Source organism: Saimiri boliviensis, chromosome 5 (genome assembly GCF_048565385.1).
Source record: "Saimiri boliviensis isolate mSaiBol1 chromosome 5, mSaiBol1.pri, whole genome shotgun sequence".
Taxonomy (NCBI): Eukaryota; Metazoa; Chordata; class Mammalia; order Primates; family Cebidae; genus Saimiri; species Saimiri boliviensis.
Window position 1 is genome coordinate 144,569,519 of NC_133453.1, and position 14,701 is coordinate 144,584,219.

Consider the following 14,701-nt stretch of genomic DNA (forward strand, 5'->3'; position numbering starts at 1 on the left):
AAAAAGTTGAAGTAAAACCTAAACTTCATTTAATTCCAGAGAGGACCACCAGGTGGAGTCCTTAGGGTGGAGAGCTGGTTAACTTGGGTCCCTTGCTGTGTTAAAAAAAGAAGGGGGCGGCATCTCTTTACTTTTAAAAAGGGAAAGTTTCCCTTGCTTCAGCATAGGAACAGGGACAGAAATCAAACCATATGTGGTTTTATTCATTTTAGGGTATCTCTATGAAGTTGCAAACAATCTTCTTTTTTGATTCCATTTCTTGTGGCCAGAGTTTCTCAACCTTGGCACGATTGACATTTTGGGCTGAGTTCTTTGTCGTGGGGGCTCTCCTGTGCATTGCAGGGTGCTTAGCAGCATTCCTGGCCTCCACCCACTGGAGTCGAGTACATCCTTCCAGTTGTGACAACCCAAAATGTCTCCAGACATTGCCAAATGGCCCCTGGAAGATAAAAATCATCCCTGGTTGAGAAACACTGTTTTTGGTAACAGGATGTTCTCTGCTCTGGGTACTCTGGTTCCTGTTGGCTCAAAAGGGAGGTTAAGAAATCTAGTCACCCTTAGCGTGGCTGGCCTGTAGTGGTGCAGGGCTTTGGATGGTGGAACTGAACCCCAGAATCTGAGGTGGGTGCTCAGTGCTGTACCATCTAAGGATGCTGTTCTGTGCTCAGATAAGCCACAGAGCCTGGGGTGTCAGGAAAGACAGTCTGGAGTTCACGTGAGGAAAGCAACAGTGAAGGCTGGGGGAGGGGAGCAGACTCCTCCTTTTCCCCCCCAGCAGCCAATGCCCAGTGGCCTCCCAGCTGGCTGGGCAGAACCTTAAGATGCTAGAGAATGGCCTTGGTCTATTACTTTCCATCGCCCCTGCTTGTTCTTATTAAAATGTCTTTGTTTCCTACTTCTCCACCTCCTTCTCTTTCTATCCCCTCATCTGAACCTCCACCCCTCACCTGCTCTCGGGGGCCCCAACATAATCCAAGCTTTCAGGCAAAAGGCCCTCTCCAGCCGTATTATCAGTAATGCAAATGCAGCAGATGGTAGTCTCCTCAAGTTCAGGGACACTCCACTCCTGGACTCATTTAGACCATGTTGCTATCTATCTGTCTATCATTTTTGATTGATTGATTGAGACAGGGTCTCACCATATTTCTCAGGTTGGCTGCAAACTCCTGTGCTCAAGCCATCCTCTCGCCTCAGCCTCCCAAAATGTTGGGATTCCAGGTGTGAGCCACTGCACCTGGCCCTTTTTTTTAAACTTCTGTCTAACCACCTCCCATTTCAGGCATGTTTTCTGTAAAAAGCACAGTTCTCGCCAGTCCTTTGAAGAGTCACAAGATCCAAAGTCAGCAATGGTCTGGGAGGGATGAGGATGTACACATGGGGTCCCCTGTGAGGTGCCAAAGGATTTGGGGATAAGGTCAGATAAGCATCACCCCCTGAAAATAGAGCTGGTTTAAAACAAATGCATCCTGGCTGCATTTGGGCAGCTGCAGAATGACACCTTTCCTGCAGACAGACAGCCTCCTTCCCTGGGGACGGGGCTGGGAGCAACTTTGCAGTGTGCAGCCCAAGGCAGGGCAGTTCACTTCTGTGGGTCTCAGGGTCTTTGTCCGGGAAAAGACAGCTTTAGAGGAGATGATCTATCATCCTGTCACTTAAAATCCGTACACATACCCTGCCCAACTGGGTCCAGACAATTTTAACCTCAAGGTTGGACCACCTGTGTTCAAAAGGCATTATATGTGGTTGGCCTCTTTCAACAAGGTGGAGCTTAGTCATTAGGACTTTGTGAACAACTTCTCAACTCCCCACCCGACTTGTCAGTCCCAAAATGGCCTTGCCTGACCCAGCCACTAGCTGGTTGGCTTTCCTGTAGCTGGTGTCCTTTGGGAGATGAAGTTTGTTTGTTTATTTAGGAGACAGAGTTTTGCTCGTTATCTAGGCTGGAGTGCAGTGGCGCGATCTCAGCTCACTGCAGCCTCTGCCTCCTGGGTTCAAGTGATTCTCCTGCCTCAGCCTCCCCAGTAGCTGGGACTGCAGGCATGCATCACCATACCTGGGTAATTTTTGTATTTTTGGTAGAGGTGGGGTTTCGCCATGTTGGCCAGGCTGGTCTCCAACTCCTGACCTCAGGTGATCTGCTGGCCTCAGCCTCCTAAAGTTCTGGGATTACAGATATGAGTCACTGCGCCCGACTGGGAGTTTATTTCTGATTCAGTTGCAAACATATTACACTGTAAGCTCTCAGTGGGCACAGAGCTCGAATTTATTGAGATCTGGGCTCTAGGATCTAAAAAGGTGCCTTCCACCAGAGGTACTTAACAAGTTGCTGGTTTTAAGTCGGTCTCATGGGCGGGGCGGGGGTTGAATTCTTATCCCAGACACGTTCATTCCTCACTGCCTCACACACACAACTCTGGTCAGTTGGTGCTTGTGGAGGCCAGCTGTTGGGTCGTGACCCTGCCCCACCTTCTGGGAGCTGCACATTGCTTCCCCTCTCTTCTGCAGAGCTCCCTACGGCCATGTTCTGCTCCACAAGCCTGTCCTTGTAGCCACAGCTGATGTCACAGGGAGAGGATCAATGTAAGGCAGGCTGACCGAGTCCTGTCCTTGGGGAAAGAAGAGCCAAGAAACAGACACAGAAAGTTGGCTTGAGGCGTTGGATTTGTACTAGTTTTACTTGGAAGGTGCTGGAGGTCTTGTCATTTCTTCTATCAACTGGAGAAGGTGGCTATGGAGAGAAGAGCACTGCTGTAGCACAGAGACGGCCCAGGGGACATTTAATGCTGGTTCCAGGGTTCCTGAGGCTCTGCTGCACCCTTCCCTGAAATTCTGGATCCACTCTAGATTCTCAAAACAATACCCCTCACCCACTCCTGCTTTTCCCTAAGTCAGTTCTAGTTGGTGCATTTCCTTTACTTGTAGCCAAAGGATTCCTAGCAAGTACAAGCTTGTGACCTCACAGAGAGGCCATGGTAAAAATCCCATGCAGTGCGTAAGCCATGGGTTCAGGGATTTCAGCCACTGCGCAGAAGACAAGCTGTAACCTAGTTCAATCACACTTGGTAGGCACCAGTGAAAGAGGCTCGCGGTCTAGGCTGTGGGGAGCTCCCCCTTGACAGATGGAAAGGGTCCCTGTATCTGGAGAGGCTCTAAACCTCCTCCCAGTGAGGCTCCTGTGGGCTGAAGAGGGTCTATTTGCCATATGACACCCTGGGGCTGGAATCTGGGATTTCGCCCATTACTTCCTTCCATCAACAGTTGATAACGCTCAAAAGAAGACCTTCCACATAACCATGAAACGGCTCTGAAGCCACAAAGAAAGTAAGGTCCACTTCACACTTTGGTCAGCACTCACGTTTTCATTTTGTGTGCCTTTCAAAGAAACACAGACTCCTGTGCCATGGGATGTTAACTCTTTTATTAACTTAGGGTTAACATTGTTTTTGCTTCACTGATTTCTCTTTCGGAGTTGTGGATTCAATAAACAACAGCTGGGTTCTTTCCAGCTCACAGGTGACAAGGCAAATGCACTGTTGTCAAACAGGAGCAGGACAATATGGAGAAAGACGAGGTCGAAAAAATTTAAGGCAAATGTTACTTCCCTGTTCAGGGGAATTGATCAAGCAGATCTGTGCATTTCAATGAAAATATATGAAATATTTGTCAAAATAATTAACATCGGTAAAAATCAGAACATGTAGCTTATAAAATGCCTACACAGGTTTGGCAGAATAAATCCAACTGTGTCAATGTAGGCTCGTAATACACGCAGACACAGGAGTATCCACCTTAAAAATGAGTCTCCTGAAGGGCAGAGGCCAAATGTATTTTAGAAGCAATTCCATAAAATGGGAAGTGATGATTAACAATGCATGAGCTGGCTTTACATTTTGTTTAGAGGAATTGCTTGGCCATCGGGGTATCTTTTGGGTGGCCCCAGAATGCCTCCGGGGGCCCCTCCTCAGAAGGCTCTGCATCGGGCTGAGGTGGTCATTCAGGCCATGAGCCTCCTGGAGACGCAGAGAGAACACGGTAACAAGGAGAGCCCGGCTTGCTCAAAGGAGAGCGCTGCGGGGAAAGAATCTTCCGGTCTGGGTTTGGAATCTGACATTCTAAGCTTCTGCTGCAGTTTCAGAAGTAGCTGACTATGTAGAAATAGGTACTCCGGCCCCAGTGGTCATACATTTTACGCCCTCAAACCTATCTTATTTATAGTCTGACCAAATTGTCCCCAGACTGTTCAGTGGGAGCCAATGAGCAGGTAGGCTGCTGGCCCTTTGTCACATGTGAGGATGGCCCAGGGCTCGCCGGCTGGGCCAGGGAGATTTACTACAGAGCCCCAGAAAAGCACAGGGAGAAGAGTGATGTGTGATGCCAAGCGTCTTTCTTTTCTGCTTTGGTCTTGAAGATTCAGTAAACTTATGGGCCCAGAAGCTGCTCCAAAGCCAGAGCTGTGGATTCCCAGAATTCATTTTGTTCCTGTTTCAGTTTTTCAGAAGACTGTAGCCAGCAAGCAGCATTTGAGAGGATATTACAATTTTAGGAACATCTCCTTAACAGCCACCACCCACCTAGCTTGGGTGCTCAGAGATGCTGCGGAAGGACTTGGCTCCTGGGGAGATAAAGCGGCAGGTGCAGGACCCCGCCCCTGAAACAGGCTCTGGCTGACAGTCTGGAGGACGGTGGACGGATGGATGGACGGGGGGTCCCTGCCCGCTGTGGGCAGCTAGACACCCCTACCCGGCCAGGAGGCACGTGCGGCAGCAGAACTGAATGAAGAGCTTCCGTTCGCACAGCCGGTTGGACTTCACCATCTCGCAGAATGTCTCGTCAGCTGAGTCCCCGCATCAGGAAAGGCAAAGAGGGAAAGGTCAGTCTTTGGTTCCTGTAAAGATTGTTTCAAGGCTGGGCATGGTGGTGGCTCACACCTATAATCCCAGCACTTTGGGAGGAAAAAGCAGGAGCTTGAGACCAGCCTGAGGTCAGGAGCTTGAGACCAGCCTGGCCAACGTGGCGAAACCCCGTCTCTACTAAAAATACAAAAATTAGCCAGGCATGGTGGTGCATGCCTGCAATCCCCACTGCTCAGGAGGCTGAGACAGGAGAATCACTTGAATGCAGGAGGCAGAGGTTGCAGCGAGCTGAGATTGCATTACTGCACTCCAGCCTGGGCAACAAGAGTGAAACTCCATCTCAAAAACAAATACAAACACAAGATTATTTCAATCATTCCACATATTCTGGACATCAGCAGTGCCCTGGGCAAGAGGGACGCAGATGAAGGTGGGGAGCAAGGTAGCAGCCCTTGAAGTCCCTCTCCTGCAATGCATTTGACTCTGCAAGCCCCGTGTGGCAGCAGGGGCGGGGGCACTGGTGTATGGAGCTCTTGCTGAGTCTAAGTGACAAGGGGAGTTCATGAGCAGGATGTGGGGGTGACATGGGAGGGGTCTTGGGAGAATACCCAGCCTGGGCGCATGGGGCACAGGCGCACCTGTCTTTCTGGACAACTGTGCTGGTGGTGGAGCTTAGGAGGAAGACTGGGGTAGGTCGGAGGACAGGCCTGGAGGCTGGTGGGGGATGGAAGCTGCTTCCAGGGTGGAGGGGGCACCATGGACGGGGAGGAGTGGATGGGGTGGGAGGAAGGGAGCCGCCGTGGACAGGACTTGCTGGGGAAGCAACCACGGCGAGGGAAGAGCCCCTGGCCTGGGAGGATGCATCGTCTGTGCACCTGGGAGGCCCTCCGGCAGCAAGCGCACTTTTTCGGGCTGGATACCGAACCTGGGCAGGTGACTTCCTAAAGAGGGAGTTTCTGGGCCTTTGAATGGGACATAATTAGACAATTTCCCCACCCCGAAAAAGTAAACAAGGCAAAGAGGCATCCCAGGGCTCTCCCGAGCTCCATCCTCTGCCAGGGCTGGGCCAGTGCCAGCTTCATGCCCAAGGACCACCTGCCCTGACCCTGGGACACCGAGGCTTACAGCCTTCCTCTCTTGCATGCCAGAATGTGATGCCCAGAGCTGGCCCTGTGTGGCTCCACCCTGCCGTTTGCTGGACCAGTGCCCCCTTCCCTGCCAGTGTGTCTATAATGGCTCCTGCCCTGGACTCCAGGCCAGGATCTTCTGCCAACCCTCCTTCTAATGGGAACTATCTTTGGTCCCTTTAAGTTTCTGTTTTTACAATTTGTCCTTGTCCCCTGTCCCCCTGCAGAGCCAGGGCTCTCCTGCAGCACAGACGCGGGGCCATGCGGGATCCCTGTGGAGCTGGGATTTCTTTTTTTTTTTGAGACGGAGTTTCGCTCGTTACCCAGGCTGGAGTGCAATGGCGCGATCTCGGCTCACCGCAACCTCTGCCTCCTGGGCTCAGGCAATTCTGCTGCCTCAGCCTCCTGAGTAGCTGGGATTACAGGCACGCGCCACCATGCCCAGCTAGTTTTTTGTATTTTTAGTAGAGACGGGGTTTCACCATGTTGACCAGGATGGTCTCGATCTCTCGACCTCGCGATCCACCCGCCTCGGCCTCCCAAAGTGCTGGGATTACAGGCTTGAGCCACCGCGCCCGGCCTGGAGCTGGGATTTCTGCTGCTAAGTGCGTGCTGCCTGCAGGGCTCCACTCTGGGCTCTGCCTCCTCATCCTGAAGCAGAGAACCTCCAGGCTTCCTGGCTTTGACCCCCAAGGTCAGGCTTCTTTTATGGGAAGTTTTCACACCCAGGCCTCCAGGGGCCTATGGCATGAGAGTGGGACCAGGACAAGAACACAATCATTTTTAGGAGTCACTCAACAAACAGATCAGCAGTGGCTGGGATGCCTCTCTGGTCAAAGTCTGAAAGGTCTAGAGCAAAGCTGGGAGACAGCGCAGCTGTCTTCCAGATCAGCTAGAGGAGTCCCGGAGGGTCAGTCAGATCGGGGCACGCAGGCCTGTCTGTGGAGCCGCCACGCCCGTGTGGCATTGCCCTTCTCTTCTGAGCACAAGCTGGCGGGCCGAGCTCCACAGGCAGCCCCAGGGGAACCCAGGGCCGTCGCCCTGCTGCTCACCGTTGCTGCACGTGTGGTTGGTGATGCAGGAGGCCCCCAGCTGTGTGAAGCCCGTCTTACACCTGCTGCAGTTCCGGCTGGAGCCTGCACAGCTCAAGCAGTTCTCGTCACACCTGTGGGCAGACACCGTTCCTGCTGAAGGCTGGGGAAGAGGGCTCGCCAGAACCCTCCCTTCCCAGAACGCTCCCACCTCCCTGCACCCCCTTCCCACCTGCTTAGCCTTGGTCCTCTGTGGAGAGCCTGTGTCTCCCCGTCCCCTGCCTTTCCATGCCACAGAGGCCAAGTGTCTGCGTGTCGTCCTACCCCCAGTCTGACCTCACTCCTACCCTGGGAGGGCAGAGACGGCCACGGCCAGGTGGCAGGAGCATGCCCAGGATCAGGGGCCAGGCCCAGGCCTCGAGGCTTCCCACAGCTCACCTGACACCCTCCTGGGCCCTGGCCCCCAGCTCACACATGGCTCCCAGAGCTGTGGCAGGCTGCTCTCCCCAGCGGCTGCCGGGCTGCGATGGCTGTAGGCTTGGGGTCCAGGCCAGAATTCACCCAGGGATGTGACACACCTGACTCGAGCTGACCAGAGGGCTGCCGCCGCCCCTATGTGGCCATGCCTGCTTACCCTCGGGGAGCAGGAGAGGTGCCCCACAATTCCTGCCCTTCCTGGACAGTCCTGGCCCAGCCTGGGCAGACGTGGACCCAGGCCAGGGCTATTTCTAATTCAGGGTAACGTGACCTCAGGGGAGGGGCGGTGCACCACAGTTCAAGAACCATATTCAGCATTTATACTGGGCCACAATCGCACTTTCATTTACAATCTCTTTTTTTTCTTGAGATGGAGTCTCGCTCTGTCACCCAGGTTGGAGTGCAGTGGCGCAATCTGAGCTCACTGCAACCTCTGCCTCAGCCTCCCGAGTAGCTGGAACCACAGGCGCGCACCACTACACCCAGCTAAGTTTTGTATTTTTAGGAGAGATGGGGTTTCACCACATTGGCCAGGCTGGTCTCGAACTCCTGACCTTGTGATCTGCCCACCTCAGCCTCCCAAAGTGCTGGGATTACAGGTGTGAGCCACCACACCCGGCCTTATTTACAATCGTTTGTGCAACAGTGGCTGAGCTGAGCAGCTGTGACAGAAGCCGTATGGCCCCCAAAGCCTGACCACTGACCACTGTGAGCTTTATAGAAAGCATTTGCTGATGCGGGCCTCTCCAGGGCCGAAAGCTTCCCCTCACGTGGGAACAAGTACTCAGGAAACTCCTGTCCTCCGTTGCCCAAAGAGAGGTTTGTGGGGGCTGCCTGCTTGCTGCCTCCTGGGGGCAGGGGATGCCCATGCCTCTGGCTGCCCGCAGGGCTCCAGTTGCACGGCTGTGGGCATAATCAGCATGCCCTGCAATCCAGGGCATTTGACAAATGAGAGTGTTTATCACTGCTGAATTCCACATTCTCCCTGGATTGCTGTATTTAATTTATCCGAGAATCAGCTGGCTGGTTAACAGGAAGGGTTTAACTTCAGACAACTGTGCCCAGGGCCCTGTGCAGGACTCAGCAAGGCTGCACCTTACAAGCGGATGGCAAGTTTCCTATTTTACAGCAACTAAGTAGAAAGGGCTGCTGCTTGCAGAGATACGGAACTGCCACCAGGTTCCTCTGTCACGTGTCACGAGTGCAAGGACTCGGGAGTCCCTCGTGGGCTCACTCCAGGGCTTTGTTTGTTTCTAGGGGAATAGGTTACAACCCACAGTGGTTCTTACACGCAGCCTGGGAGGCAGACCCCATCCATTGTGGGGCAGTCTACCAGTGCTAACAAGTACCCAGCTGGGAGCCAGGCCTGAGCTCCCTCCCCTGCTCTGACACAAGCCTTTGAGGGCTCCCTCATTTTGAGTCTTTTTCAGACAGAAGTCCCCTGATTGGTTGTGACATTTGTCCCCTCCAGATCTCATGTTGAGATGTGATCCCGAGTGTCGCAGGTGGGGCCTGGTGGGAGGAGTTTGGATTATGGGGTGGATCCCTGGTGAATAGCTTCACACACCCCCTTACTGATGAGTTCCTGTGAGAGCCGGTTGCTGAAAGGTGTGTGGCAACTCCTTCCTTTCTTTTTTCTTTTTTTTTGTGAGATAAGTCTCGCTCTGTTGCTCAGGCTGGAGTGCAGTGGCATGATCTGCAACCTCCATCTCCTTGGTTCATGCGATTCTCCTGCCTCAGCCTCCTGTAAGGCTGGGATTAGAGGCACATACCACCACGCCTGGCTAATTTTTCCATTTTTTTTTTTTTTTTTTTTTTTAGTAGAGAAGGGGTTTCACCATGTTGGCCAGGCTGGTCTTGAACTCCTGGCCTCAGGTGATATGCCCGCCTTGGCCTCCCAAAGTGCTGGGATTACAGGCCTGAGCCTCCACACCCAGCCTGCTTCCCTCTCTTGCTCCTGCTCTTGCTATGTGATGTGCTGCTCTCGCTTCACCTTCCACAAGGCGTCAAAGCTCCGTGAGGCTTCCCCAGAAGCTGAGCAGATGCAGGCGCCACGTTTCCTATAAAGCTGACAGATCTGTGAGCCAGTTCGGCTTCTTTTCTTTATATGTGACCCAACCTCAGGTATTTCTCCACAGCACTGCAAAAGCAGCCTGACACCTGCCGCTTCCCTCACAGCCCACACCCATCATCACATCCTCACAGCTCCCTTTGAAGTCCTCACTGTCACTCCCACCCTGAAGGACACAGGTTGCCCTGCCCAGTGCCAGGTTCCAAGTTCATGATGTCCCAACATAGGGCAATATTCAGCCCGAAAAGAGGAGACCAGAGTAAATGCTTCTCCTCTATCAGCTCATGTCTGACAACAGAAGGGTCCAGGGCCACCAAATGAGAACAGAACCTGTGTGGATACCTGGGAGGAAACAGGAAGGAGGACAGGAAGGGTTAAAACACATGTCACTGACTGCACAGAAAATGGCCTTAGGATAAGAAAACTGTCAGGATCATTTACTTTCTCTAAAGTACCTAACTAAACACATTGTTTAGGCTGGGCGTGCTGGCTCACACCTGTAATCCCAGCACTTTGGGAGGCTGAGGCAGGTGGATCACTTAGGCCAGGAGTTTGAGACCAGCCTGGCCAACGTGGTGAAACCCCATTTCTACTAAAAATACCAAAGTTAGCTGGGTATTGTGGTGCACGCCTGTGGTCCCAGCTACTCGGGAGGCTGAAGCATGAGAATTGCTTGAACCCCAGAGACAGAGGTTGCAGTAAGCTCAGATCCCACCACTGAACTCTAGCCTGGGTGGCAGAGTAACATTCTGTCTCCAAAAAGTAAAATTTTTTTAACACAAAACATTGTTTCTCTGATTATGACACTGGAAAGGATGCATGCTGAGATGGCACAGACAGGCGCAGCCCACGGAGTCCACCACTGGGTGTCATCACCTCATGACTCTGCCATGCTGAGCATGGCACGGGCAGGGGCAGCCCGAGGAGTCCACCACTGGGTGTCATCACCTCATGACTCTGCCATGCTGAGCGTGGCACGGGCAGGGGCAGCCCGAGGAGTCCACCACTGGGTGTCATCACCTTATGACTCTGCTTCCCATCCTGCCCATCGCTGCACAGAGCCTGGCTCACAGCAGGGACTCAACAAATATGCATTCAACGGACAAAGGGATGGAGGCCCCTAACCAGCTCTGTAGTTGGGCTCCTGTCCTCAGTGGGGTGATGCAACACGCCCTCCCCCAGCCCTTGGGGAAGATGCTACCACACTCTGCCCGCCAGCCACTCCTGTGCGGGACACAGCTGCCTGCCGTTCCCCACCGGGAAGACAGTACCTTCGACACACTTTGTGGGGCAAGCCTGGCATCTCCTCCGGGTAGAAGCCCTCGCCACAGGCCGGCACGCACTTCCAGTCTTGGAAGTGGAAGTTTTTCGCACAGTGGATGCACTCTTCTTTGCCTGGCCCTGGGAGATACAGGAAAAGAAGCAGGTGTCTGGGGCGGCTGGCAGATGAACACGCCCCAGGCCCGCTGCGGGGCCTCGTGAGATCAGGGCACCATTGAAGATCCCCCAGGCCACTGCCACAGCAGGCATTTCCCAGATTCTGTGAGCTGGGCCGTCCTCACCCACTCCCAGGAGGTGGGTGTCGCCATCCCCATTTCACAGACAGGGACATCAAGGCAGGAGATGATCTCAGAGGGGGCACAACTGCCCACTACCCATGCCACCCTGATGGGCTCTACTTCCAAAAGGCCTAGGCTCACTTCTGCTCCCTGAAGACTTGGAAATTCAGTGTCAAAGTCTTCAGATAAAAAAATACAAAACAGCTCCTGTTTTATATGGATACATGTTGAAATGGCAATATTTTCGACACATTAAGTTGAATAGAATATGTTACCCAAATGATTTTGCCTGTTTCGTTTGACTGATTAAGACATGGTTACTAGACAACTTAGAACTGCATCCATGGCATGCATCTGTGGCTCTTCCATTGCACAGAACGCTGTGGAAGACGATGTGGGAAGACGGAGGAAGAGATCTTCGGGAATGGTGTTGACTGGTGTTTGGTGTGTATAGCCCAGGTGTTTTCAACGACAGAGAAAAAAATGACTGCCCAGGCACGGCGGCTCACGCCTGTAATCCAGCACTTTGGGAGGCCGAGGCAGGTGGATCACTTGAGGTCAGGAGTTCAAGACCAGCCTGATAACATGTAGAAACCCTGTCTCTACGAAAAATTCAAAATTAGCCAGGTGTGGTGAGGCATGCCTGTTATCCCAGCTACTCAGGAGGCTGAGGCAAGAGAATCACTTGAACCCGGGAGGCAAAGGTTGCAATCCAGCCTGGGCCACAAGAGCAAAACTCCATCTCAAAAAAAAAAAAAAAAAAAGACTAAGACTAAGGCTTATAGGGCAGGAAGGAGAGACTTGAAGAGACATCAGTTCTGAGCAAAGGGCTGAGTCATGGAGGAAAACCATCAGTTTGGCTCAGGGTTTGAGGAGGACCTGTCGATGTTGAACTAGATGACTAGATAGCATGTCCTCTGGGCCAGGTGTCCCCAGGGAGCCTCTGATGGGACATCAGAGAGAGGCATTGAGGTGGCCACTGGCTGACAGAGGAGAGGGTTACAGGCAGTGAGGAAATTATCTCAGGGGCTCTTTGACAGTCACAATGCCTGAGTAAACTTCCCCCCAACTGCTTCAATTGAATCGTGGTCTTAGATTGAGGCCTCACAGTCTGCTCTGGACTCAACTGCGGCCTCTTGCTGTATCAAGGGAAAACCCCTTTGTAGCGATTCCGGAGCCTAGAGGGCTCATGCACAAGGCCCGGGGCCCTGGGGCTGGCTCCACACCTCAGAACCACAGCTGGAAGCCTGGGAGGGAATTCGGAGCTCGTGCAGGAGAAGCTCCTCCTTTGAGAGTCGGGGACAGTGAAGCCGAGGCCTCAGGGTTTTGAGCAGGAGGCAGGGTTTACACTCTCAAGGGGCCTCTTGAGGACCACAGTCTTCATGGAGGGTGTCTCCTCTCTTCCTGAGCTGCGGTGGAAGAGCTGCCACCCAGGGTCAGGATTCTGTCTGGTTTATGTTACTCTTTTTTTTTTTTTGGGACAGAGTCTCACTCTGTCACCCAGGCTGGAGTGCAGTGGCACGATCTTGGCTCACTGCAACCTTCTCCTCCAGGGTTCAAGCAATTCTCCTGCCTCAGCCTCCTGAGTAGCTGGCATTACAGTTGCCCACCACCATGCCCGGCTAATTTTTGTATTTTTAGTAGAGATGGGGTTTCATCATCTTGGCCAAGCTGGTCTCGAACTCTTGAGCTCGTGATCCAACCGCCCAAAGTGCTGGGATTATAGGTGTGAGCCGCCGCACCCGGCCTTTCAAGCTGCTCTTATGCTTTAGCCAAGGCCGCCCCTACCCACAGCTGATCTCCGGGAGCGTCTAGTAGGTAGGTCTCCTGCCCAAGGCGGGGTGCCACTCCGCGTGGTGCTTGGGAGCTGTTCGGGGCCTGCTGCTGTACCTCTTGTGCCTCACCTGCTGAACCTGCCACCCTCACTGTCCTTCCTCCAGCACCAGGGTCCTTACTTAACACCTGAGGAGCCTGCAACGTGGGAAAGCAAGCTTGTTCTTGTTTGTACTTCGTTTAATGCTCAGTGCATTAAACTTTAAAGTTGTTGAAACACATTTATTTGGAGATGGTGGCAACTGCGGCACACAAATGTAAATTCACTTAATGCCACCGAACTGTATGTCTAAAAATCGTCAAGATGGTAGATTTTATGTGATGTGTATTTTACCACAATAAAAAAGCTGTTAAAATGGGTTGATTTTCTAAGCGACCTATTTTCTCAACTACTAAAAAATATGAATTTCATAACTCAGTGAAAGTCTTTTAAGGATTCCATTAAGTCGCAAGTCTTTATAGACTTTGAACACTTTAAAAGCACCCACGATCACAGCGATAATAGCAGAATGGGCTATGCTCACACAGGACCTGCTATGTCATTTGTGGGGCCCACTATAAAGTGAAAACATGGAGTCTTTGTTCAAAAAGGTGGAAAAATGTGCCATTACAGGGATTAAATGGAAAGTATTTTCCTTTCTTCTGCAACCTCTCTTGGTCTGCTGCAGTGCTTCTCATTTGCTGTTTCAGGTTGTGCTGTCTCAGGCACAGGATGCCCATGCATGAGGGCCGACAGATGCTTGGGGCACTGCCCTGCAGCTTGGTATGTGTGCCCTGCAGGCTGCCAGCTGCTGATCCACATGCCATACCCCAGGTGGGTAAGTCGAGTCCCACAGGTCTGCTACATTAACCCAGGTGCACCAGCAGCCCTGAAGGATTACAACCTCCATGCCAGGACACACTGGGTACCTGGACTCAGGAAGATGAGAGGCTCATCTCCATCAAGTTGCCTGCCAAGTGCACTGGGGCACTGTGAGCCTGGGGTGGTGGGGACAGAGTCCACCAGGCCCTATCCCAGCACTCATGCCTGACTCTGACCCTCCCCATGACTGTGCCCAGGCCCCTGTGTGGGTGATGGGCAGCCACAGTCACTGAGTACAGGGAGGGGAAGGCCAGGTGGGCCTGGGTCTGAGAACAGCTGCCTCCAGTGAGGTCCACACCTGCCATGGAGCCAGAATCCTCCAGTGACTCAGAGGAGGAAAGTGAGGTCTCTCTCCAGAGGGTGCCAGAGGGTAGACGTATACGTTCCCAGGAGCTTAGAGAGAACCCAGGTCAGAGGGCAGGAGGTGCAAGGGAGACCCCCCTCAGAGCTCTGGACCTGCTCACCAATGAATTTAATAGCTGAAGTGACAGAGAAGTCACTGGGTTGAGATGAGAACTCCAAGTGACTCTATAAAGCATTTTGCCATCAAGCAATCTGAGGACTCAGAAAGAAAAGTGAATTGAATTATTAAAATCAAAAGAGTTGTAGAACTGTATGCCTGAGTGTTGTGGATTCAAGTGACTATGAAACTTAAATAAGCAACATTAGTGATGCTTCCTAATCAATCTGGGCTAAACAAGTGGAAGAAACAAAGAATAAAAATGATAAGACAAAAAGGCGACAGGCAAACTGCTAGGGAAATCTGCTGAGCTGCCAGCGGGTGAAATCTTCCAGATGCTCAGCCCTGCTGCCTTCAGGGCTGTCCCAGGAGGGTAGTGAGGAGGACGTATCTCCCCTGGGTGGCCTGGGGTCAGCCTGGCAATCATA

General features: G+C 52.6%; 1 protein-coding gene across 2 annotated transcripts in view; it reads right to left on the reverse strand.

Annotated features, from left to right (window-relative positions):
* Positions 1–3,396: 3,396 nt before the first annotated feature.
* PCSK6 (proprotein convertase subtilisin/kexin type 6) overlaps positions 3,397–14,701 on the reverse strand; it is a 185,254-nt gene continuing 173,949 nt past the window's right edge. For both annotated transcript variants that reach the window (XM_074400110.1, XM_039479859.2), the window contains 3 exons: positions 10,831–10,960; positions 7,033–7,145; positions 3,397–4,834 (listed from right to left, as the gene is read on the reverse strand). In XM_074400110.1, the coding sequence (XP_074256211.1) occupies positions 4,737–4,834; positions 7,033–7,145; positions 10,831–10,960 (341 nt within the window). In that variant the 3' untranslated portion in view covers positions 3,397–4,736. The remainder of the gene's footprint in view (positions 4,835–7,032; positions 7,146–10,830; positions 10,961–14,701) is intronic.